Consider the following 26,773-nt stretch of genomic DNA (forward strand, 5'->3'; position numbering starts at 1 on the left):
TAGAGCATTGTTTTACATCACTGGCATCTTTTGCCGAGACCCTCATATTTCTACATTCAGTTTCAACTCAACACCAGATACTATCCAAGGCTTTGTACTTGAAATATTACTAGGTTCATTTGCTAAGTGAGTGGCTCTTAACCTTTTCATACTACTGTTCTCCTTCCAGCAGTCTGATTTGTCTCATGTACCCCAAGTTTCACCTCATTTAAAAACGACTTGCTTGCAAAAGCCAGCAAAAAATACAACAGTCTCAACACACGCTTACTGAAAAATTACTTACTTTCTCATTTTTACTATACAATTATAAAATAAATTGACTGTAATATAAATATTGTACTTACATTTCAGTGTATAGTATATAAAGCAGTATAAACAAGTCATTGTCTGTATAATATTTTAGTTTGTACTGATTTCGCTAGTGCTTTTTCCACAGCCCGCTGTAAAATTAGGCAAATATTCAGATGAGTTGATATACTCCCTGGAAGACCTCTATGTATCCCTGGTTGAGAACCACTGTGCTAGGCTATTAATGCAATGTTGTGTTTGACATCTGGGACAGATGGTAATATGTTCAGATTCTGCAACAGGTTTTGGAATTTTAAGCACGTTAGGCCAAACTACATTCTTATGTTTGTACCACGCCTAGCACAACGGGGCCTTAATCCCTGACTGAGGCCCCTAGATGCCAGCGAAATACAAATACATCTATCTAAAACAGAGCAGAATGCAATGGGTTGGGAGGTGAAGGGGCAAATAGGGGAGAGTGGCAACACAATACTTCATAGTTAGGTGTGCTGTCCTTCTGATGATATGTAAGTGGAGGCCTTTCATGCCTTCAGTGACCATTCAGGTGAACGAGCTCATGGTACATTTTGAAAATTGTGGAATGTACACTGTGCCTTGGTTAATATCTCCTCGCAACAGACTACAAAACAGAATGTCATGTCTTAAAATAAAGTAGGTTGTAATGTTCAAGGCTGAGTGTGAGCTAACTGCTGAGCATACAGAAGTCCATGTTTGCCTATTGTTACCATGCTCCCAGAATTTATTTCCTTACTATGTAAAGTTCTTTAACATAAGTTGAATTTTCATGGTCTATTTCAGAAAGTTCTAATTATTTCAGCAGGTTCCAGATCACTATCAAACTTCAATAGCAAACACTACCCAAGAAATTCCACATCAGCTAAATTAAAAACTTCAAATTCCTAAGCCACTTATTTTTTAACTACAGCTTGATGCATTAAGTCACTTCATATGAAAATTTACCAAATTCAAGTAACTGCACTCAATCTGCAACTAGTCCATTCCAATTAAAGAGGTTGCTCAACTGTTCAAATTAAAAAATTAATATAAGAACCAATAAGTTTCTAAAAGCATCCTTAAAATCAGAATGATCAGAGCTGTTCCCTGATGGCTTTCAAAAGATGTACTAAACAACAATCCCCTGTCATAATGGCTATAGAAATGCACATTTACTTTCACTGAATTATTAGTTCAATGCACTAAGCCCTTAGTACAAACTGATCACACACTTTAATTAGCAATTTCAGGTACAAATTATAGCTACTTCCCTGTTATTTTCCCTCAGTACAAACCTTTTAAAAGCAGAAAGTGGAAACAATGGAGTATAAAGCAATGGAAAATGCCACAAAAGAGGGAGTTTATTTCAGAAATCACTTTTAGCAAGGATGGCAGTATGGCTTAGTGAATAGGGTAACGGAGTGGGACTCAGGAGACCTGGCTTCAATTCTCAGCTCTTAAACTGGCTTGCTGGGTGAAAATGGGCAAGTCACTTCTCTTCCCCCATGCCTCAGTTTCCTTATCTGTAAAATGGGGATAATGATACTGACCTTCTTTAAACCACTTTGAGGTCTATGGATGAAAAATGTTATGCGAGGTATAATTATATTATGCTAAATATACATCTTGGATGAAAACTGCACCTTATTCTCCAATAAGGCATAATTGCATTACAGTCATGACCTTTTTTTTTTTTTTTTTTTTTTTAAAAAACCCTTTGCCATCATAATACCACCTGATATTAGAGAACAGCCCTTGATGGTAACCATCACAGAATGATGTTTCCCTAACTGAATATTTCACTTTCACATTAAGTATCACAGACATGTATCAACATACAGTTCTTCTGAGACTTCTTTTGACTAGAAGTGACCAAAGCCAGGATGACCCATTTACATGTCAGGTAACTAAAAACAGGAATTTCTGTTTCAGTTCAAACCAATATATACTTATTAAAAAGCAGTCTGAATGCTGTTCATACAATTGATAGCCATCTCTGTTATCCTCAGATGTCCCTGCATATGGAAATACATTAAAAATTCACCTAAATGAACCCTATTGCTTCCATCTCTATATTCTGCTGACAGAGGGGAAAGAATGAGGCTTGAGCTAGTTTTGGAGAAAATCTTATAGGAAAACAGATTTTTTTTTAAATTGTATGTCTGAAACTGTCCTTGAATAGCTGAAAAAAGAGCAAATATACCATCACAAATAAGACAAAGGAGGTTTCTAATTAACAAAACCTATTTTCTTGTGTTAACAGTTGCATCATTCACAAACATACATATGCAGCAACTGTCTAAATGTTGTGCATGAAGCATAGTTATCTCTGCACAAAAGGAAAAAGAGGAATGATCTACTATTTACTTAAGAGTATAGTGAGAAACCTTATTTCCATGAAATGGCAATGTTATGTCCAATATTAATAGAATGAAACTGCTTTCATTAACTTGGTTGAATGTTGCAACGTTATAAACAAATTCAACATTTTCATCTTCACAATAGTAACACCCACAGTATATTAATACAGAAGAATTATGTTCAACTAATGCTTTGGTCATGGCTCAAACAAAATTCAGGACAGTCAATTTACAGATAGAATGTGTCATGCCATGTCTACACTAGCAACACTGTACTGATGTAGGTATGCAATACCTGCTCTTTTACTGGTATAGTTTGTATCAGTTCCTCATACAAAGCAAGATATTCCAGCAAAATTACTTGTTTGCTGGTATAATGGCATCCACGTTGCTTTTGCTGGCACAACTATGTAGGTTAAGGGGTCCGATTTTTTCAGACTCCTAATCGACATCACTATGTAAGCAAAACTTAAGCATAGATGCTGCATTCAAGAACAAGAATTTTCATACAAAATATACCAGCCACATCAACATCTGGTGTTGGAAGTGAAACTATTAGTTTAGTAGGCATATCTAAAGGAGTCATTCTTTTAACGCTGATATTAGCATGCATGCAAACCATAGAACAATGATAACAAAGGCCACTATACAATACTGATTACACTTATCTATTGTTACAGGCTACTATTATATGTTATCTTTGCCAACATCTACATGCAAGATGTGTCAAGCTACTAAGTAACATTTATCACCATGAAAAGAAAAAGAAGTGGATGCATTTTTCTGGCAGTATCTGACCCCATCTTGACATCCTATCATGATTGGGTATTTTACTAAACCAGAGAGTTGCACACTGACTACTTATTCTAGAAAGATATTTGTATCATCTGTGTTAAAGAACTACATCCATATCATTTTCTTTTTCAATCTTAGTGAGCAACAGCTTATTTCAAGCACAAGAGGCCACTAGAAATTAGTTTTTAAGAACGTAAGCATTTAAGAATAAAACGTATTTCCATTAAGATTTTAGGGCTGCTTAGTTCACAGCATTTTAATCTCATCAGGAATCTCCAGTTACTTTTGTGGTGGATTCTCTAGAATAAAATGACCCTGGAAAATAACTCCCTCTATCCTTTTTATAGTCAGTGTTTAAAGCAAGAAGGGACCTCCACCAAATCATTTGGTCTGATCTCCTGCATATCACAGGCCACCAACTCCACCCACACACTAAATTCAACAATCAAAATGAGATCTAAGTACAACAGCTCACAGGAGACTGAACTATTATGTGCTTCTGGAAGAAAATAGGAGGGTCTGAGGTACACTAATGCTTGAGGCCTCAGCAATAGCAGGGAACTAATTAAGTGAGATACAGTCAGATAATCCTGACAAGTGACCCACAACCCATGCTATGGCAGAACACAAAAAAACCCCAAGGTCACTGCCAATCCATGATCCTAAGTGAAATATAGTGCATTATTTATAACAGAAAGAAAATACACATTACGTACAACCAGACAAATGAAATACAACTGCTGGCTTGTCAGTTTTTAAAAATGGGCTAAGCCAAGTTTCCAGCACATTACTCTGGAGATAAACACACCAGAAAGTGCAGTGAACTGTACAAAAATCAAACAGCAGCAAAAAGTGACTTCCCCTAACTTCCCTTCCCCCATTCTGCAACTGTTTAGGAAGCAGATGTGCTCACATTTTTTAAGGCTATGTTTACACTACAGTTTATATAGGCATAATTTAAGTTGCTCAGGGGTGTGAATAAACCATCCTTGAGCGACACAAGTTACACAGACATAAGCATTCAAGTGCACAGCGCTATGCTAGCAGAACTTCTCCTGCTGACATAAAATCATCTCTGCGAATGGCAGATGCTATTAGGCTGATGGGAGAACTCTCTTCTGTCGGCATAGAGCGGCTTGTCTTCACCAGACACACTATATGTGTACACACATGCCCTAAGTCAGTGGTTCCCAATCTGTGGCTCACAGGCCAAAAGTGGCCCACGGGGTCTTTCAAAGTGGCCCGCCCGCTTCCCTCTCATTGGCTGCAGAAGGGCACCGCTGCCTAAGGACCCAGGCCGAGTGCGTTGCTGTGGCTGCAGGGCCATCCCTAAGGGGGATGCGTGGCCCAGGGCAAAGCAGACTGCGTGGGCCCCCCGCCCGCCTCCCGGTAGGAAGCCAGGACCCTGGTGGCAGCCGCCCACCTCCCACCCGTCCCGGCAGAAAACCGGAAACCTGGTGGCAGCCACCTGCCTCCCGCCTGGTCCAGCATGGACCCACCCAAAACAAAGAGCCCAGGGGGGTCACCCCGATTCACCCTATCCTAGGGACAGCTCTGGCTGCAGGCTACAAGACCGGTGCAGGCTTCTTGCTGCAGTCAAGGGGATGGGAGATCAGCACTTCCCTCCCCCTGGCTGCAGAAGGGAGCCACTACCTAGGGACCCAAACGAAGCCCATGAGGCTACAAGATGCCTGCAGTTTCCCTGCTGCAGCCAGGGGACAGGAGATCAGCAAGGAGAAGAACTCCTTCCCTCTGGCTGCAATGGTGGGTGGGCTGCTAGCAGAGACTGGTGGCCCTTCAGGGTTATAAAAATGGTATCTGTGGCCCTCAAGCCAAAAAGATTGGGAACCACTGCTTTAAGTGAACCCAACAGAACCCTTTCCTTAGCCACACTCCAGCAAGATAGCTGGAGTGAACTGAAGGGGTGAGAGGGCTTTCTGCACTTACATGAGGTTTTGCCTATAAATTACTTTGCCTCTGCTGCAGAAAGGGCATTTACTGCAGTGAAATATGGGCACTGTGTATTGACTGGGGGGGACGACAAGAGACAGAGACATCCTCAAGAGAGGAAAAGTGATAAGATAAGATAAGATAAAATAAAGAGGGGAGAAAAAGCACCTAATACCCAAGTATCCTTCTATCCCAGATACTGAACCTGGTTTGCTGAGCCCTATGTAACAGGGAGGCAGAAGCCAGGGTGCAGGCACATAACTGAAGTGGGTTTTGTAGGGGCGGGCTCCTTTGCACAGGGGACCGTAAGCACTTCAGGGAAACTTCAGGGCACTACAGAGCCAAGCACGAGGGGAAACACTGAGCCACTGTAATGAGTGGAGTGGCCCAAACGCCCCAGGGGTGAGTCAGGGCCTTGAGAACCCGACAGGTACCTTAGGGAGCATCTCCCCCAAGTGCACCTGGATAACAGAAGCCAGTGTCGAGGCAGCTCAGTGCAAGGGGGGAGGGAGGTCGTGGCTCACCCAGGCGGGTCGGGGCTGTTGGAGCCGGGAGTGAAAGGGAAGCGAGTCCAAGGGGCGTCGAGCGGGGGGGAAATGGGTCAGGACCGTGAGGATTTCTCAAGCGGGGCCGTAGGGACTCGAGAGAAGGCTCAAGGCGGGGGGGGGGGGTTCCCACAGGCCGAGGAGGAGCCTCCCTCCCACAGTTACCTCTTTATCAGGCACCCAGGGCGGTTCGTCCAGCCCGAAAGGGCTGCGGGCGGCGCGGTGCTCGGGCACCATACGGAGCCCGCTAGGCGAGCGAACCAGCTTCTTGCCATCGCGGGCCTCCCCGCCCGACATCTTCCCCCACAGCGCCGCCGCTACTAGCCCGAGAGCGATAAACAGCGCCGCGCTGCCCAATCTCCCGTTACTTTCCCTACGACTGACACCTCTCTCCTCCAATGAACCCCTCCGAGCAGCGACCCGCCGCCTACTACGTACACCCAATGGGGTGTGGCCTCCGCTTTCTCTCTACTAACCCCCATCGCACTGCCGTGTCGCACAGATGAGGCGCATGCGCAGCTCGAAAAATCAGACAGCGAGCCGGAAGGAGGAGAGCCCGCCTCGCTCGCGCTCACGTAAATCGTGTAACCAATGAGCGAATCCGAATATGCGGAGGGCGGAACCTTAGGAAGGTCCCGACTCCGATCACTCCTGTGATTGGCTTGACCCCAACCCCATCTGATTGGATGATGCCCATAAGGGCTTTTCTGAGTGCTTCTCAGATTGGTTTGCGCCTTGCGCGGGCTCCGACGAACCGTCCTCGGGTTAGCGGACGTCTAGAACTGCGATAGGGCTAATACCTTTTACCGTCTTGGGCATGGTGTCCTCTGATTGGTTGCCAAGCTGCGAGGGATCAGGTGAGGCACTCTAGTTGGCCGTGCGGAGACTCAGCAAGTCACGCTCCGGGATTGGCTAGCGCCCTTGTTGGCGATTGGGCTTTAGTTTGTAGTAATGTATGGGCGCGCGCCGCTCAAGCTTTCCCTGGGAGAGAGAGAGACGGCGAGGTCTGCCCGCGCCACCAGGCTCGCTGACGTTTCTGGAAAATAGTGGGTGGAGCTTAACTTTGGGGTCGCGGGTCGCCCCCTGGGAGGGGGGGAAATGGCCGTTACCTGTCCTACCTACGCTTCGGCTTTGCCGTTATTTATCTCCGCTCCACGCTCCCACCACGGGCTTTGCCCAGCCTGTCCCCTCAGCTCGGCGGGGCTCCGGGACGGCAGTTGGAAGTGGCGGGCCTTGGCAGCCGTCTACCAGGCGCCGCCGGCCGTGCCGCAACGAGGGTTAAGAGATGAGTCTCGAGGACGTTGGCGGAGCAGGTAGTGCCGCTCTCCTGCCTGCGCGGTGGGGCGAGCCGGACCGTTCTCAGGGCGGCGGGCCTGGGCCTTCGCCCAGGGCTTTAGTTTGTACTTCCCCGGCAACGCGTGTGAGCCCTGCTGGGAGGCAACTCTCCCACCACCCCTCCCCAGCTGAGGTGTCAGTGCGTGGCCCAGGCTGCTCTGGTCTGCGGTGCAGCGCCATGGTGGCTGAACGGGGGCTAAGCCCATGTGTAGACCACGCTCAACAGTGTCATCAGGACTGCCCCAGAGATGACAGCTGCATTGCTGTGTCCTGTGCGGCACTGTCACCCATAAAGTGGGCGTTCCTCAGAGGAGTGTAATTGGTGGAGACCGCCCCGCCCCACCCCGGAGTGCCAGGGAAAGGTGTGGGTCTGTTTGGTGTAGGACAGGGTTTCTTAATCTTTTCCAGCTTGGCGACCCCTCATTTGAAATCTAAGATGTTTGCACACCCCTCGCTTACCACAAGACAGTAGTGCCGCCAACAGTTACTCAGTCTGTGCCAGTTACAGTAGAACCTTAGAGCTGCAAACTCCTTGGGCGCGGAGGTTGTTCGTAACTCTGAAATGTTCCTAACTGAACAAAACATTATGGTTGTTCTTTCAAAAGTTCCCAAGTCAATATTGACTTACTATAGCTTTGAAACTTTGCTAAGAAATGTTGCTTTCCCTTTATTTTTAGTAGTTTACATTTAACACAATACTGTACTGTACTTGCTGGGGGGTTTTTTTGTTTTTGTTTTGTTTTTGTCTCTGCTGCTGCCTGATTGCATGTTTCTGGCTCAAAATGAGGTGTGTGGTTGACCAGTCAGTTCCTAACTCTGGTGTTGTAACTCTGAGATTCTACTATATTTGTGTGGATGTTTTGAGGTTGACCGAGGATACTTGACCTTGAAGGGTAAGGATGGGCACCGAATGGGGAGAGAGGTGGTGTGTTTTCTTTTTTTTTTTTTGCTTTGTATTGCTATAATATTTTCAATACCTTACACTTCCCCCTCCTCCCAATTGTCTTTTGTGACAGCCTCTCCAAGCAGGATCATGACTAAGGATAAGATTTTGTCCCGGAAGTCACAGATTCTGTGATTTTTCAGAGATCTCCATGACCTTTTCCCTTCAGCTTCAGCCTCGCGCCTGGGGTGGCGGGACTGGAGTTGTCAGCTATTGGGGGCACCAGAGTGCCGAATTGCCAGTGCTGTCAGCTGCCATCTTGGCAGTTGCTGGATCCCCCCTTCTCCCACAGTGGGGCTTGGGGTCTCATTCCCTTCTGTCCCCGAGGGTCTCAGGCTTCAATTGTCCCCCTATCAAGCACCCTCCACCCCCCATTATTTTTAGTAAATATCACAGACAGGTTGTGGGCTTCTGTGAAATTTTGGTTTTTTTGTCTGACTTTTACTAAAAATAATCGTGACAAAATCTTAACCTTCGTTATGACCCCACCAATTGTGAAACACTGGTTTAGAAGATTAGTCAAAGTTCCAAGGGAGGAGAAGAAAGAATGTCCACCCATTTATTTCTTTTACTTCCACCCACAGTTCTCTGATGCTGACCAAAACCACCACCTGTGTGCCCACATCTTTCCTTGGCAAGAATTCAGGTTTTTCATTTTGAAGACCTGGTCACTTTTGTTTAGGGGTTTGTTTCTAGTTTAATATCTGAACTCCTCAGGACCATAAATTCAAATACTTTGAGCTGGTTTTCCTCTTCATCCTTCCCTAATTGATGCACTGCAAACTGTGTAGTTTAGTGCATGTGAATTAGATCTTAAAAGCCAAGGTCGTTTCTACTCCATGTGAATATTAAAGATCCTAAAGCACTTTTTATAAGTAGAGGTGTTTTGTCCTCATGCCTTGCTCAAAATTTCCCTTCCCTTCACAATGTTACATGATGCAGTGGCTGCATTTCAATGGTGCTGTATGGATAAGGTTTGTAAAGTGCTTTGGGATCTTTTTGGTCAAAGGGCACTGTGCCCATCCTTAATTATATTAATCTTAGCCCTTGAGACAGATATTTGTCATAGTTTGTTTTAAATAGATCTTAATCTGTAATGAAGTTGTTTAAATCATTGAATTTTTAATATATTAATCCTGCTCTTAGGACCCATTCCCCTATATTACGTATATGTACCCAAATAATTGGGCCCCTAATTTTAAAAAGCAGATTGGGGAACTAAGTCTTGTAAATATGTTTTTATACATGTCTATCATTACACTGAATATGGATAATCTACGTAAATAGTAACAAGCCTTAGAACACTATTTTGTTATATAGGTATAGCACATGACTTGGGTTTTTTAAATGAAAGTTTCAAAAACAGTAGGATTGCATTATGCTATAGGTTATTAGTCACCACATGTTTTAGTAAAACAAGCAGTTCTGAGTGACAGAAATAGTAATAGTCATAGATTATTTTATATTACATTTGTCTTCCCCCCCCACCCCCTTTGCAAATGTAAAGCCAGGGAGGTGAGTGGCAGGGTGCAAGTGATCTCATTCCAGATACACAATTCTGTGTGCCAAGTCTCAGTCCAGAGCAAATGTTCTGTAGTTTAGCTACAGGCAATTGAAAATTGAAATAATTACCAACCCTTCTCTTCATCAGTGTTACTGTAATCCATCTCCAGTAGGTGCAGCCAGAGAGCCATCTGAGGAGAATTACCATCATGTGTATGGCTAATTATATTCTGAACTGTTGTTACTTTTCTAAAATTATAGACAAATACATTGTTAGGGATTAATAATGGTATTTGAATGTCCATTTTTCCACAAAGTTGGTCAAATGAAATAAATTATACTTACGTTTTGTATTTCGTGTCTGTTTGATAAGACTTCAGCTGACAGGAAATCACATGGTTCTGTACTCACTACAGTACTGTATCAAGAAATGGATTGGGACCAGTTTGACATGAACCCCAAAGTGATAGCTGCTGTTAAGAAAGGTAATTTAATCCACTTGTATATACATTCCTGATGTGCTGTTTATAGCATCTATCTGTACATAATCTTACCCATACTGGAAATGTAATTTAAATACCTAGTTAATTGGTGGGGTAGTGTGTATTTGCAAGTGAAACCCTCGTCTCACAATGATTAAATGGTGATCTTTCCAAACAGTTCTATAATCTGCTTTTGATAACCCCCCAAATGCATGCTGCCTACCATGTCAAAAGCTTGTCAAAAGTAGTGTCCTGGCTTCCAAACAGTCAAGAAAAGGTTGGAATACTGGAGTTTGTTCTATTACGAAAAAAATGAATTGACATACTCAGGATATTCTTTTCTAGTCTAGTCAATTTTATTTGCAATATGCATGTAGTTCCTGTTCTTGCCTTGATCAAGAAGAAGTTAAAAATCAAAAGCAGCCACAGAGTTTACATGCAAGTAATTTCACTTCAGTGCACCAGAAGAACATTATAGTGAAATTGCTTCTCTGTCAGGGTCTTCTCTCAGGCACCACTTCCATGTGATGTTAAAGATATGTTTTAAAGCCTTCTCAGAAACATTAAAATCTCTTTCCACTCAAAATCACTGATAGTAAAATAAAAGTTATAATTTTGTTTATATAATCATGACTAATACTCTTAAATTAACAATGTAAGTAGAAGTCCTTCTCTTTTATGTAAGGTTATATTCAATTCAAAAGCATTGATGACAGTTCCTCTAATTTCAGCTAATATAAAATCAATAAGAGAGATTTTGAATCTTTCTGGAGCAGACTTGCAAAGACTGACAAAACTATCCAGTACGGATGTACAGTGCTTACTGAAAACAGTTTCTGGTTCACTGAGGAAAAGCTGTGTGCTTACAGGTAATACTATCAATAGAAATAAAGTGTTCTTTTAAAATAATTATAGCTCAAAATTCTAGCATTACTTTTAATGAAAGATTTAAATTGCTCAAAGATCTGTTGTTAAAGTAAAGCATAAACCATTTTTTATATAGCAGGTAGTAGTATATTGGTAAATTATTTCTCAAAGTCAAGTCAATTTTTCAGAAAATAAAAAACTGTAAGTTCCTGTTACTCTTTACTAGGTGCTTTTGTGTTCCTAAAGGGCCTGATCCTGTGAAGTGCTAGATGTGAATGGTACTGAGTCTCATAGGGTCAAATAATTGCCCTACATTGAAAATCTTGTCTGGGGGACAGGACACTGCAAGATTCCCCTCTTAACATTTTCCACCAGAATATTTCATAGGGTAGGGATTTCCCCCCTCTAACGGAATGGGCTAGGTGTTGAGTAATCTGTGTGGCTTTTTAAGGCTCAGCCAGAAGCACAGACCCTTCTATGTTTTCCTACTGTTCCTGACCCTTAGCAGCTCTCCTCCACTTCCTGGTCATATCTACTCCACTGAAGTCATGCAGACAAGATTTACCTTGCTGCAGCTGGCTGCCAAAAATCTCCTTAAAGGAGAGGAAGAGGGGACAGTTCTAGAGCATGGAGGGGTTCAGCATAAATGCAAGCTGTATCAATTTACAAGCAGATTCCTCAGTGCATAGATTGTTTGTTGGGGGAAAAACAGGCTGAATCATACTTACATCCTGAAAAAAAGTCAATCAGAATGCTACCTAGAATATGGCAGCCCTTATTAAAAAAATGCTAAATGGAATGCCTTTCTTTTTAAAAATATCCTTCAGCACTTCAGCTATACCAAGACAAAGATCACTGCACATCCCAACACCAGAAACTAAGCCTGGGTTGCTCAGTACTGGATAGCTTGTTAAGAGGTGGCATTCCTGTGGTGGGGATTACAGAACTTGCTGGTGAGAGCTCTGCTGGAAAGACCCAGATTGGTTTACAGCTGTGCCTTTCTGTGCAGTATCCTTATGAATATGGAGGATTAGAATCTGGTAAGTACAATACACTTACTTTTTTTTTTAAGGGAGTATGCTAGATTTAAGATGTGTAATTTTGTGTATCAGTGAATTTCTGATCACTTGCAGCATTATTAGCAGTAAGATGAGAAATTGGGCATCTGGAAAAGAAAAGCATTCTGTGTACAACTGCTACATCCCAACATAATACTTTCCAAGCTTACTATTGGCTGCTGACAGCACACAAATTGGGGCACCTGTGTGGATAGAATCAGATGCAACTTTCCACTGAGTTATGATTGACTTTTTTTCTCAACAATCAAGAATAGTGGGAAGTTTGTTAATCAAAAGATATAAGGCATAGAAAGATGCAGTGTGCTAGGCTTCAGCATCATGACCACCCCTTGAGTCTTTATGAAAACTGACATGACAAAACAGTCCACATGACAGATATTGTTACAGTAATCTCTTAGGCATGTATTAACTATCCTTTATGTAAAATAGGGGTTACAGGATCTAGTCATGATGTACAGGGCAAAACTGATGAAAATATAGTAAAAAAAGTCATGGATATTGTGTTGTACTCTAAATTTTCCCACTTCTGTGCAAGTAAGTAGATTAGAAGGCAAATTTGAACATAACCATTATTATTGCAGAGCCAAAGATCTTTGTAACCTCACCCTAACTTTTTTGTTTGTGTTTTTGTACTTTGTTGGGGGATGAAGAAACCTATGTCAATTCTGAGAGCTCAAAATTTTGAGAGATTTGGTCCTCTATGACTGACTAATGTTTTGGCTAAACTCTTATTCTGCCTCCCATGCAGCACGGGGTTTAACTTTGAAGCTCTCAGTGTTTTCATTGCAAACTTACTCAACTGTTTCTTACTATGTCCAACCACATGGAAAAGTCTTAAATGTCAAAAGGCAGGGATGGCTTTTATGGCAGAAATTAGTCTTTGGCTTACCTTTCTTTGCTCTAGGTTATATCATTAATCAGAGCAGAAGTAGATATGTTGTTAGCATTCCTTCCCTTCAGTTCCTTCCTTTGTTGCTGCTAAATGCTACGTCACAAGTTCGGATGTATACTACTTACGAGATCAGATGTATCCTTATTCATGCCCTAGTGCTCTCCTCCATTTATGCTGGGAGAAATGAACTAAACGGGACCAGATATTGGTGTTGGGGGCAGAAGGGAAGTCACCTCATCCAAGTAGCATTTTTGCCAGTAGAATCCTCCATGCACAGACACTGTTGTGTGAGAGGGTAATGGCAGTAACCCCCACCTCCCTATTAGTGCTTGGAGCTGTTACATTGTTTCATTCTGGGCATACTGATTTCCTCCCCTCTCCCTTGCCAAGTGGGGTTTGTGACACATTAGAGGGCAGGGAGCCCATGGTAATAAATATAGCTTCTACAGGAGGGAAAGAAAAACAATGTCTGAGTGGTGGGGGAGGAGAAAATGCTTCTGAGGCCCCTAGTTAGATCTGAGTGCATGTAAATGACTAAAGCTTTGCTTTTGAACCTGAGCAACAGAATCCAACTTTCCTGACATGACAGTTGATGGGCACTGCAGTCTGGCAGAGAGGTGACTGGCAGTTGTTTGGAACTCAGTCAGTAGGAGTAGCACATTGCAAGTGTTGCCCCTTTTTGACCTAAGTAGCTAGTAAGTTTGTTGCCCTGGACATATTCCAGTTGGGAGTAAAAACTGATGATGGAGATTGTACATTTCTTATAAACAAACAAGACTGCATCAAAGAAAATATCAAAGTCCTGCTTCTTCGAAGATAGGTGGAACCAAAAACCAGGAAGAGCTTCTTTGCTTACAGTCCCAAGCTTCTTTAGCCAGCTCAGACTCAAAAAGCTCTCTCTAGTTTCTTCCAGCGTTATATAGTACTTACAGGCTTCTGTTTAGATGTCTTTTCACGCTCTCTCTCTCTCTAACACTCTCCCTCACCCACTCACTTACTTTCTGGTTCTGTGTTCTCCACACAATCCTCCCTACAAAAAACTCAACAAAATCCCTTCTGCCCACACAGTCCAAAACTACTGGACTGTTTCACCCAACCCTTTTATCTTAGGTGGGGGTTTGTGAAGGGTGCTTTCAGTCTCATCAATCTTAATGAGGTTTTAATTTAACTGATAACAGGGTTTCACCCAGTTAGTAACACAAGGTTCTGTTTAAAATTCTCGACCCAAACAAAAATGTAGTTGAAATGTTGGGTCTGTTGAACTAATTCATGCAATTAGAAGATTCTGTTGAAAAATAAACAAGACACGAAGTTGGAGGACATTGTGCTGCACAAAATGTTATTGCTATGTTCAAACTTCTGCTGACTCAAAGAGAATAGCTCTGAAATATTGGTTCTTCGGAATAAAGTTTCATTCCTTTTTGCTTGTCTTTTTAGACCCAGAGCTACAAAGGTACTTAAGTGCTTAAACTCCAGATTTAGGAGTCTAAATGCCAGCTTTAGGCACCTCTGTAATCCAGGAAACCCCCTCTTGTCTGCCACCTAACCCTGTAAGCACCTAAACTTACTAAGCACCTAAGTTTTCAGGGTAAAATTTCCCTAGGAGCCTACGTTTCTGTCTGTGGTCATGCACGCTGCTGCCTCATTCTAGGCCAGGCATGGCCGAACTGCTGGTCTTTTACAGTTATAGTGCAGCTTGTGGAGTCCTGCATATCCCCTCCCTCCCCCCCCCCCCATTTTCTACCTGCCAGACTGGGGGTGGAGGGGAAGCTTGGGGCTTCTGCCCTGTGGTGGGGGGATGGGGCTAAAGGCTTCTGCCCTGTGGGGGAAGAGGGGGTCTCAGGACTTTAGCCTTGTGGAGTGGGGGTTGCTGGGGAAGAACCCCATGTGCTCCACCAGGGTAGAAGCCCCACGCCCCGGCCAGCATGCTCCACTGGGGCAGGTTGTGATTGTCTTGCAGCTCTCGAAGATTCTGAAGATTATTGTATGTGGCTCAGAGGGTCAATATGTTTGGCCACCCCTGCTCTAGGCATTTGGACACCTATCTCCTGCCTAAGCCCCAGTGCAATTCATGAACTGAGGGAAGATAGGCCTTCCTCTGCCTATCTCATCTGTGGGGCCCAATCCCTTGCTGGGAGGAAGGGGAAACGGAGGTGGTGGTACTGCTGCTACCACCCACCTTATAACTTTTAGCCTAGTGGGTAAAGCACTTACTGAGGATGTGGGAAACCCATTTTCAGTTCCCTTCTCTGCTTAACTGGGAGAAAGGATTTGAATAGGTGTCTCCCACACTTCTTAGGAGAGTGCTCTAACCATGGAGCTATGAGATATTTTGAGTGGGCCTCCCTCAATCTCTTTTGTTGAAGCTATTTCACTTTGTATTTATAAAGGGTCATTGAAGCAGGGGCCCTGGCACTGGGTCTCCCAATTGCATGCCTCAACCAGAGTTGTTCTCACTGCCTGCTTCACTGATTCAATGACTATTTAAGTATTTATCCAAAGTAGAACACCTTCAACACAAGAGACCGAGTAGGTGTCACATCAGAATATCCCATAACTCAGCCCAGACTTAAGTGCCTATTTCTGTGAGAGGACAGGGCTTAGGACACACCTCTTTCATAGGCTTCTTCCATTGGCTGGTTTAGGCCAGTGGCTCTCAACCTTTCCAGGCTACTGTACCCCTTTCAGGAAGTCTGACTTGTCTTGCAGATCCCCAAGTTTCACCTCACTTACTTGCTTACAAAATCAGACCTAAAAATACGGTATCACATCACATTATTACTGAAAAATTGCTTAGTTTCTCATTTTTACCAAATAATTATTAAAATTAATTGGAATATAAATACTGTACTTTGATTTCAGTGTATAGTATATAGAACAGTATAAACCAGTCTTTTTCTGTATGGAATTTTAGTTTGTACTGACTTTACTAACACTTTTTATGTAGTCAGTTGTAAAACTAAACAAATATTTAGATGAGTTGATATACCCCCTGCAAGACCTCTGCTTGCTCCTTGGTATATGTGTGTACCCATGGTTGAGAACCACTGGTTTAGGCCATTTGCTGCCTAGTGAGCGATCTTTTGTGGCTCCCATTCTTAGGTGCCTATCTCTCTCTATTCATTCTATAAGGAGTCTAGCCCCTATTGTTGTTTCTGTGACTTTTTAGGTGACTAAGTCCCTTGGTGGATCTGGACCTTAATTACTTATTTCAGTGCTCTGATTACAGGGCTCGAAAAATCCTCCTATCTGTGGCATGTAGGCATCTTTCTCAGATAAGGACCATTAACTTACCATGAATCCAAGCTTTCATTAAAATAATTGTTTATTCCCTTAAGGTTGTGAAGAAAACTTTACAAATGTGAATGAAATATAACCAGTGCAGTGTTGTCTTCCTGAGTTTGCAGACAGACTGTTCTAATGCTGCTCGTAGTTCCTCCAAGTTGCAATATAGTGAAAACTAACTAGTCCTGTCAGTCATTTTTGCTGTAAGTTAGTACCCTATGGGCACAAGTGAAAGCATCACGTCAGGTAAATTTCACTTGGATGCTTGGGAAAGCTATGAGCAGCCTCAAAGGAGACCTGGTTGGAGCTATTCATCCATCAGGAGGACACACTAATAATATGGATGCTGAAAAAGTATATGATAGCAGAGATCTCTTACCCCCTGTCCTCTAGCAGCCAGAAAGCTGGAAACCATCTCCCTCGCAGCAACCAGTGTTCCTGGCATTTACTGTTGTGTGTTGTCTGACATTTCTTCCTGTGTATTTCTACAGCATCCGGAAAAATGCGACCATGATCCTGATTGAGTCCTATGGGCACTATCACAATATTAATAATAAATGCAGTAAGCTTTGTTTTAAAAGAAATACATGAAATTCAAAGTTGACAATATTACAATCACAGCATGAACTGTTTTTTATTTCTTTCAATTGCCAGGGATGTGGACTTGGGAGAAGTAATGGTGGTGCAGGCTCATGTTTGCCCTAGTCAGTAGACCTGTAAGTCAAACTGTGCTAATGGAATAAGGGGATGCACATTAATAGAAGTCTGGTGAGCACTCAGATTGTGTTGCCATGCTAAGAATTCCGGTGCCCTTTTGTTTTGGATTTTTTTGGTTGGGGATACTGGAATGCAGACTATTATTATTTGTAATATCATTGCACCTAGGAGTCCTGGCAATGAACTAGTACCCCATTGTTCTAGGCATTGTACAAACAGAAGAAAAAGACAGCCCTTGTCCTCAAGCTTACAGTCTGACAAGAGACAACAGATGGATACAGGCAGACAGGGGAGTACAAGGAAACAGAGGCAATATGATAGACCGTGGTCTCAGCACACCAGCAATGTAACTGTTGGCAAGTTTTTTGCACGCCTTGCTGCAAAGGAAGTATTGAAAGAGGATAATAAGTTAGTTTTTCAGGTATTTATGGGGAGCTTCTCCCAAGCAAGGGGGGGCAGCATGAGAGACAGCGTGAAGATGCATGTTTGCAAATTTAATAAGTAGACAGTGAAGACTGACATCACAGATTAATTTTTAAGGTGAAAGTTGACTTTTCAATAATGAATGAGAGATGATAGATAGTGTGGGGATAGGTCAAGAAGGACCTGAAAAGTGAAGACAAGTAGCTTATATTTATTACAATAGAAAAGACAGAGCCAGTGGAGGGATACAAAGATAGAGATGACATGGTCAAAGTGACAGACTAGGAAAATGATCTTCACAGCAGCATTCTGAATGGATATCAGTGGGGCAAAATTGCATATGTCAAAGCTAGAGAAAAGGATAGTGCAGTAATAGAGATGCAAGATGACGAAGGCCTGAAAAAGAGCGGTAGATGGATAGGAAAGGCCCCATTTTAGAGATGTTATGCAGAAATAATCTGTTATATCTTAAGGAACATATCTATTTAATTTCATTTATTGCTAATCTTGTTTGCTGTTCTTTTCAGTGCTTGCAAATTGGCAGCACATCTGGGAATTAGGACACCCTTTGCCTGAAGGTTAACTCTGTGCCAATCTAAGAATAGCTGTGCTTTGTTGCTTATTTGGCTGAATTTGCTTTATATGCACATATTTATAGAACAACTATTAGAACATAATTTGGCAAATATATAAGAATTCTGAGTTAAGGATCTGCAACAAATCTTGTTTTCCATGTGTTTTGTAAGTTTATTTTAAACAAAATAGGTATGGTACATGGCAGATTCTACTATAATATGGAAAAGCCGTGCATGCCAGTAACTATATAAATACTATTTAAGTTTTTGATATAGCCTTTAGAATTTTGTGAACACTGGAGCAACAAAGATAGCACTTTCATCCACCTAAATCAAGACAAACCATTGGGGTTTGATGAAACATTTTGCTTCTACATGCTCATATTGTTGTGGAATTATGAGGTCACTCAGGTGATCAGTGAAAAATGTGTTCATACAATCAATTGCATGTTTTAAAATGCTTCTATCTGAACCAAGTTTATTCAGGGCCACAGAGTGGAACAAAATGCTGGTGGTGTGCCCCACAGCTTATCTCACAAAGGCTATGAATATGTTGGCTCTCAGGACTCTGTCAGTGGGGGTTTGGTGCTTTTTAATACATTGTAATCAATGTCGTGGAGCAGGGTTTTTTTGCGCAGTAATTAAATCGCTTTTGCATGTCCACACTATTTCGCTTGTGTCAGCGGTGCATGTCCTCACTACCAACGCTTGCATTGACGCAGAGAGCAGTGCACTGTAGGTAGCTATCACAACTCACCACAATCCAGAGTGGATTGATTTAAATCAAGATCCTTGTTCTATCATCTACTGCCATTGAGAACAGTCTAGCTCCATCCTCCCTGGAACCCCCTTTCAGGTAGTTAAAGGCTGCTATCAAATCCCCCCTCATTCTTCTCTTTTGCAGACTCCTGTATGCGTCCAGCTGCAGACTATGCTGCTAGCTTGTGTGCTGCAATGGTTACTCCTGGGGAATTCTGTGCCAAAAAATTAGAAATTCTACGCACACTATTTTTAAATTCTGCATATTTTAGTTGTCAAAATAACACAATATAATCACACCAGTTTCAATTATTTCAGTAATCTATTTCAAAATACCTGTCGGTAAGTATGTCAACAATAGACAACAAAAATGATTTCGCCCAGGAGGAAAGAGTTGTTGAAACCCCTGCGACAACCCAGTTACAGTTAGGGAGTTCTGGAGAGGGATGTATGGCCCCCCCTCCCAGAGCCCAGCCGCATGCCCCCCTCCCAGAGCCCAGCTGCAGGCTCTGCTCAGCTTTGTCCCACTGAGGGACACAGTGCAGCCCTTCCCTTCCTCACCCTTTGCTAGAGATGGGTCTCCAGGGCCCACGCCCGTCCCCATGCGAATAAGGATCAAGTCCTGCAGCCAAAGCATGCAGAGCCTCTACTCCAGCTAGGCTGGGTGCTCGGGGAGCTGGAGACCCAATCTCTGCAGAGTACAGTGGCCCCTAGTGGCACCCAGTAGCTCTGCAGCCTCAATTCTGCTGGGAAAGCATGAAATTCTATGCAGAACATTAATTCAGTGCAAATTCTGCATTGCGCAGTGGCACAGAATTCCCCCAGGAGTAAAGGGTGCCTGCTGAAATAATTGCTGAGTGGCATAGGATAGTGTCCTACCACAGCAAAAGAAGTAAGACAGCCCTCCCTAGAAACAGTCTGCAATCTGCTGCTGAAGATCTTCCTCAAGGTATCTATAGAAACTTTTCTCAAGATATCTAAGAAGGATTCAAAAGATATCATGGTTTTTATAAACAAAATGTTCTGCAGGGCCCCCTCTGCCTAACAGTACAGAGGAATGAGAATCCGATAGAGACTCTACCTGTCTTGGCTATTTCACTACCTCTTCCTTATTAAAAAGATTAAATAGTTAAAAAAGAGTAAATGAGTAGATGTGTCCCTGCAATATCAAAGCCAACTGAATACTTATCAGAGGTTCCTTCCTCTGCTTCAGGCTTGCCTGTGCTGGACTGCAGGGACTGACTTGACTGCTTTTGAATCCAGAACAGGTCCTGGCTCGCTGTGCCCCTGGATTCCCTGGTCGCCTTTTCCCCCATACTGCTCCTCCTCTTCTTTGTCCAACACTTTCTCCTCGCTGTTCACTTCAGGAGGCCTGTGACTGCAGCTCCCCAAAGTATCCACAGGATTCTTAGTGGTGATGGTGGTGGGAGGGGATTGGGGGTCTCTACCAAGGATAGCATGCAGCTCTTTATAAAAGCAGCAAATCTATGGATCCATTCCAGAGTGACTGTTAGCCTCCCTTGCCTTGTGGTGCACCTGCTGCAGCTCCTTGACTGTCACACAGGACTGCTGCATGTCCCTCTTGTAGCCCTTCTCCCCCATGCCACAAGTGATCTGCTCGTAGATAGCTATGTTTTTATCAGATTGGAGCTGTTCCTGCACAGCCTCTTCTCCCCACAGACCCAGGAGATCCACCACCTCCTGTGTATTCCAGACAGCAGCATGTCTGCAATGTGGAAGTCAGCATGGTCAGCTGGACTGTTTGGCGAGCTCTACACTGAGCAAACAAGAAATGGAATTTTAAAAATTCACAGGGCTTTAAAAGGAGAGGAGTGTGTATCTGGCCACCAGGTAGCAGAGGTCAAAACAGTGACCAGAGTGGTCATGGTGGGGCATTGTGGGACACCTCCTGGAGGTCGCTAAAGTCGACATAAGTAACGTCGTGTCTACACTGACACTGTCACCCTAACCACATCAAGCTAAGCACTATGCTTCTTACAAAATTGGAGTTAAGTCGACGTAGTGGGCTAGTTACATCGGTGGGAGCAACATTTTGGTGTAGACACTTATGGAGTTAGGTTGATATAAGCTGCGTTGCATCAACCTAACTCTAGTGTAGACTAGGCTTCTCTCTCACCAACAGGATTTGGTGCAATAAAAGCTACTACCTCCTCAACCTTGGCTCTCTAATATATAGAGGCTACCACAACAACAACATTGCATATCAATACAGTTATCAACTGTAATCTATTGGTACTAAATCTTAACAGGAGAGTTCTGGTTTTACAAAAGGGGTGGAGTATATAGAATCACATAGAAGTTGGCAGTAAGTTGTTGCATTTCACTTATTGGAACCAATTTTTTGGTTGCTGCAGGCTGCTGGACAATAAGACTTTTTCCTAACTTGCCTATATGTTTCCTCACTTAAAAGTACAATAAACCTCAGACAAATTAAATAGAAGCTTGTACTATGCTCGGATTATTGGTTTGTGGTGTTCACCAGCAGTGCTATTTGGTTTCAGAACTCTGGTTGCATATGTCCATGCTCGTACATCTTCTGAGTGTTTTATTACTGTTGAGTAACTTCCATGAGGAGCAATGTGAGGAAGGTTTTTCATTAACCTAGCAAAGGTGTTCTTAGATACTCCTCCCTGCAGAGTAACATTTCTTATTTCATTTTTCCAGAGCAAATTAATCCACCATGATGAATTGATGATATAGTCCACCGCTACTTAAATTAATGGGAGTTTTGTTGCTTTCAGTGAGAATCCTATCCCCTTTCCTTTGGCACATTGCTGAAAAGTGTACTAGCTCTGGATTGATATAAAGATGGTTTATTAAGGTGGTATGATGTGAAATTAGAAATTTGAGTCTTTTATTTTTGAGACAATAATTATTTGTATCCTCAAATGCAAATACCTCACTCTTTGTGAGCAAACTAGAGAGCACAAAGGACATGCTGTTTAAAATAGGTCTAACTTAAAAAGCAGATGTTCTCTATGTATGTTACACTTATTAAATAAACAGCAGGATCTTATTCAGGGGACAAGGCATTATGCCGTGTTTAATATGAATACAGAAAATATTTGAAAAAGCAGTTGCCTAAAACACACTTCCACACACACACATGCACACAGTTCTGCAGGAGGAATATAATTACTAGCCTCTGTTGCTCAAGCTGAATCACTGGCCAGGTGACTCAAACATGAGGATGAAGCCAGGCTCTGTCGGTCACGACACTGGGCTCGTTCTGCAAATCCCAAGGAGCATGAAGTCCAAGTTTCTTCACTCCATTTTTATACTTATCCATCCCCATTCGGGTCTATGGATTTTTGTCATGTCAGATAGTCTCTTTTTTTGATATAATTGTCAATTACATTTGATACTGCAAGTGTGACAGCTTTCCATTCTTCTTTCATTCCTGTCTCACACTTTGTCTTGTTCCTGTCCTTGGGTGTTAACTCCCCTGTTTCCCAGGGTTATCTTGATCTTTGTCCATGTGGGCTGTAAAAGTTCTTTAAACAAAAGTATCTTCTCTCCCTCCTGCCCTTGAATGCTGAGAACCATTACCTCAGCAATTGCTTCCTCGCTGTCTTAGCTTTTAACACACAGACTGCATTCACTCCTCATTCATACTCACTAAAAATCATTACATTCTTATCCCATTACGTTAGTACATTATCTTATACTCACTCACATAATAAAATCCTTATACCTACACCAATTCTATTAATACCAATTTTAACTTTACTAAAAGGAAATAAAAGAAATCTTATTTTCCCTCTCACTGCCCTGTTATTTACACATCAACCACATTCCTGATACGCACTGGGCACTTCACTTCACATGTAAATTATCACAATCAGGTTTCAGGATGTTCCCAAACATTTATACATAGATCTTAGCAAACAGGGCCCCAATGTGTCATAAATGTTAAATCACAAAATGTTTAGGCAGGATGTTCCCACTCATATGCTTAAGCAGTCAATTATCATAGTGGAGCCTGGGGTGGCAGGAACAAAAAAATCAATGTGTCCAGAACACCCTTATCTATAATGTCTACTTTTCTTCTTTCTCAGTGTGAGGATTAACCCTTGAGTTTCAAATACATGTACATGGTCCAGGCCTGCTCTGATTTAGGCCTATACCACAGTGCTGGGGCCTACATGTAAGCCAGTATTTATAGTGAAGCAAATCTTAGTCTCATAGGATTAGGCAATACTGTGCTAAAGCCAAATAAGAATGGTAGCCAAAGCCTCCAGAATGCTGCACTTCTTGAACCGTTCTAGCCCTAAGACACTTCAGTGCAAGTTAACATAGCTTTCATCAGTGTGAGATACAGTAACTACATTGGCCTAAGGAGGCTGCATTTCAGAATGGTTTAAAAACAAGATTATACAGTACCAAACAGATTCAAAGCTATGGGTTTGCGCCATAATTATTTAGGTTTTCTGCACGGACTCCTGTCCCTGAGCTTGTCTCTAAAGCCACTATCTTATCCTATGTCATATCCATCATCAAAACCCGTTTTGACCATGCTGACTATAAGAAATTAGCCAACTAGCAAAGAGAGGCAGTCAGGAAATTTGATATTCATTTAAAAATAGGTTTTAATTATTGAATATTTTACTCCATGCCTACCCTTGCGTGTTTTCTTAGAATGTAATTTCTTTAGGGTGTAAACTTCCTACATGTTTGGACAGTGCCTTGTATGTTGTAGGTATCAGCATAAAAGATGAAGAAAAGTTGTTCTCTCTTGCTACAGAGGTCAGGACAAGAGGCAAAGGGTTCAGACTATAGCATAGCAGATTTAGATTACATTTCAGGAAAAACTTCCTAACTGTAAGAACAGACTGCCTACGGAGGTTGTGGGAGCTCCTTCACTGGAGGTTTTCAAAAAGACGATGGTTAGGCATTAGTCTTGGATGGTTTAGATATAACAAATACTGCATCTTGACAACGAGTTAGACTTGATGACCCTCACGGTCCCTTCTAACCCTATGATTCTATGATTTATTAATGAATTAATTACTTTCAATGGGGGTCAAGCATGTAGTCTGTTTATTTACTTTTGTAAATTCCATAAGGTGCCTAGCTGCATCTTTAGGTGCCTAAATACATTTGAAAATCAGGTCCTACATTTATATCTGAATCCTCTGCTATAAAATAGAGCACCCCCTCTAGACAATGATTAAATTACTGGCTTGGAATTTAATGCCAGATTGTGACAGTTGGTGAGCACCCTTTGCTCGTATTGATGTCACAATGAGACCTTGCAAAGTGTAGAAAATTGAAAAGGGAAGCTAAAGAATCAGGGAAACTCCATGGCTGGCAGGACTAAGACAATAAGAAGGAGTTTAAGTATATTGGGTAGGAACAAAAGAAATCCTTGTAATAGTATAGGATGGATTAGTGAATGGAGATGGTAAAGTTGTTGATGAGGCAGAAGAGGCAGAAGTGTTCAATAATATTTCTGTTTTCTTTTTGGAAAGAAGCAGGATGATCTACTTGTATCACAGGAGCATGAAGAAGTACTTTCCAGTTCTTTAGTAACAAAGGAAGACACTAAGAAACACCTATAAAGGATAAACATTTTTCAATCAGCAGACTCGGTTAACTTGAACCCAAAAGTCTTAAAGGAGCTGGTTGAGGAGATCTGTGTCCCACCAATGTTCATTTTTATTAAATCTTGAAATACTGGGGAAATTCCAGAAGACTGGTGATATTGTGCTAATATTCTAAAATAGTAAATGGAATGACTAGAGTTGTTATAGGCTGGCTAGCCTGGCAACAATCCCAGGCAAACAATAGAAAAGTTAATATGGAATTCTGTTAATGAAGGATTGAAATATACTTAATACCAGTCAATAGGGCTTTATGGAAAAGTAGGTCTTGTCAAACCAAGCTGATTTCATTTTTAGAGATTACAGATTTGGTTGATAAAAGTAACTGTGTAGATGTAATATATATATTTAGGCTTGGTCTACACTTACCTTGGCGATTCGGCAGCAGTTGACGGGAGTTACACAAAGTACACAAAGAACTTGCGTAACTCCTGTCGACTTCTGTGCTTCTCTTCTGCGTGCTATCTTCACTGCACTGGGCCGACGGGAACCACATTCCCATTGATGCAGCGCTATGCCACTTGCGGGGGTGGTTTAACAACATCTGCTTCCTGATCAACTGAGCAGGACTTCACTGACTGCTCAGTCAATCCAGAAAAGTCGATCTGACGGCAGTGACTTTGCTGCCGTCAGTGTAGACATAGCCTTAGACTTTTGTAAGCCACTTGATTTAATGCTGTGTGATATTATGGTAAGAAAATTACACTATGCAATATTAATAAAGTACATGGTTAAATGGGTTCAGAACTAGTTCACTGACAGATCTCAAAGTAGTTACCAGTTGGGGAATCATCATCAAATGGGAGTGTTTCTGGTGACTTCCACAGGGATAGGTATTAGGTCTGATGCTAATCAATATTTTCATCAATGATCTGGAAGAAAATATAAAATCATTCCTGATAAAAATTTGTGGATGATGAAAATTGGCAGAGTGGTAAATAATAAAGACTGGGCAGTCATACAGAGCTATCTGGATTGATGGGTAGCTTGGGCCCACTCAAAAATGTATTTTAATACAGCCACATGCAAAGTTATATATCTAGGAAGAAGAAATGCAAGCCATATCTACATAATATTTCCTGGAAAGCTGTGACTCTGAAAAGGACTTGGGGTCACAGTGGACAAGCAACTGAACATGATCTCCCAGTGCAGTGCTGTGGCAAAAAGGGCTAATGAGATCCTTGCATGTATAAACAAGGGTGTAGTGAGGTGATTTTACCTGTGTACAGAGCATAATGAGACTGATACTGGAATATGGCACACTCTCTCTCCTGCTGAAGTTGTTCTGCTTTTCATGAAATACTTATAGTCAGTGGAGGAGGGACTGGAACCTGGGTTTCCCAGGAGAGTGCCTGAACAACTTGGCTCATTGGATCATTCTGTCTCTGAGTCAATGAATATTTAAGTAATTCATATAAAGTGGAACAACTCCAACAGGAGAAACTGAGAGAGACCCACCCCAGAATACCCCATAGCCCACTGACAGAACAACAGCTCTCAAACTTCCCAGACTACTCTACCCCTTTTAGGAGTCTGATTTGTCTTGCATAGCCCATGTTTCACCTCACTTAATTACTACTTGCTTACAAAATCTGACATAAAAATACAAAAGTGTCACAGCACACTATTACTGAAAAATTGCTTATTCTAATTTTTACCATATAATTATAAAAAATAAATCAATTGGAATAGAAATATTATATTTACATTTCAGTATGTAGTGTATATACAGCACTGTAAACAAATCTTTATATAAAATTTTAGTTTGTACTGATCGTGCTAGTGCTTTTTATGTAGCCTGTTGTAACAGTAGGCAAATACCTAGCTGTACCCCCTAGAAGACCTCTGCATACCGCTAGGGGTACAGGGATCCCTGGGTTAGAGCATTCACCTAGGAGAGAGGATTCCTGGGGTCAGGTTGCTGCTTCACATCAGGCAGAGTAGAGATTTGAAACCTGGTCACCTATATCATGGGTGAGTGCGCACACCATTGCATTATTGAGTGTCCCTTTTAAGTTTTGTGCGAAAGGACTAGCCTGGGTTTAGATGCCTGACTCCAGGAAAGGGTTCATGGCTGTGAATTCCAAGGGGAAGGAAGTGTCTGCCACTGGGCATCTAACTCCCTTTGAACAGTAGGGCTCAGACTCCACTCCCTCTCATCAGGATTTCCTATTGGCTAGCTTAGACAGCTCCCCACTTAAATTGCTGGCTTTTGTGAATCCCAGTCTAAGTGCCTAATTCTTCCCGTGCCTTGCAGATAGAGTCTGGGCACCTTATTTAGGGCTGTGGATTCCATTAGCTGGCAGGACAGCTAATAGTTAGGTATTGAAACACTA

The 26,773-nt window shown here is 42.3% G+C and overlaps 2 protein-coding genes across 7 annotated transcripts in view; one reads left to right on the top strand and one right to left on the bottom strand.

Annotated features, from left to right (window-relative positions):
* The window catches only part of ZFYVE21 (zinc finger FYVE-type containing 21), a 30,721-nt gene extending 24,395 nt beyond the window's left edge, over positions 1–6,326 (bottom strand). The window contains exon 1 of one of the 2 annotated variants that reach the window (XM_067554988.1): positions 6,119–6,326. In XM_067554988.1, coding sequence (XP_067411089.1) covers positions 6,119–6,250 — 132 coding nt within the window. In that variant the 5' untranslated portion in view covers positions 6,251–6,326. The remainder of the gene's footprint in view (positions 1–6,118) is intronic. The other variant, XM_067554989.1, reaches the window with a different exon arrangement.
* Positions 6,327–6,688: 362 nt separating this feature from the next.
* XRCC3 (X-ray repair cross complementing 3) overlaps positions 6,689–26,773 on the top strand; it is a 64,951-nt gene continuing 44,866 nt past the window's right edge. The window contains exons 1-4 of one of the 5 annotated variants that reach the window (XM_067555158.1): positions 6,689–6,810; positions 10,108–10,219; positions 10,948–11,085; positions 11,911–12,123. In XM_067555158.1, the coding sequence (XP_067411259.1) occupies positions 10,165–10,219; positions 10,948–11,085; positions 11,911–12,123 (406 nt within the window). In that variant the 5' untranslated portion in view covers positions 6,689–6,810; positions 10,108–10,164. Of the gene's footprint in view, positions 6,811–6,875; positions 7,000–7,109; positions 7,267–10,107; positions 10,220–10,947; positions 11,086–11,910; positions 12,124–26,773 lie in introns of those variants that run through there. The other 4 variants (XM_067555157.1, XM_067555156.1, XM_067555159.1 and 1 more) reach the window with 4 other exon arrangements.

The sequence above is a fragment of the Emydura macquarii genome, unplaced genomic scaffold (assembly GCF_026122565.2).
Source record: "Emydura macquarii macquarii isolate MOO-44397 ecotype Brisbane River unplaced genomic scaffold, CSIRO-AGI_Emac_v2 contig_1551, whole genome shotgun sequence".
NCBI lineage: Eukaryota > Metazoa > Chordata > Testudines > Chelidae > Emydura > Emydura macquarii.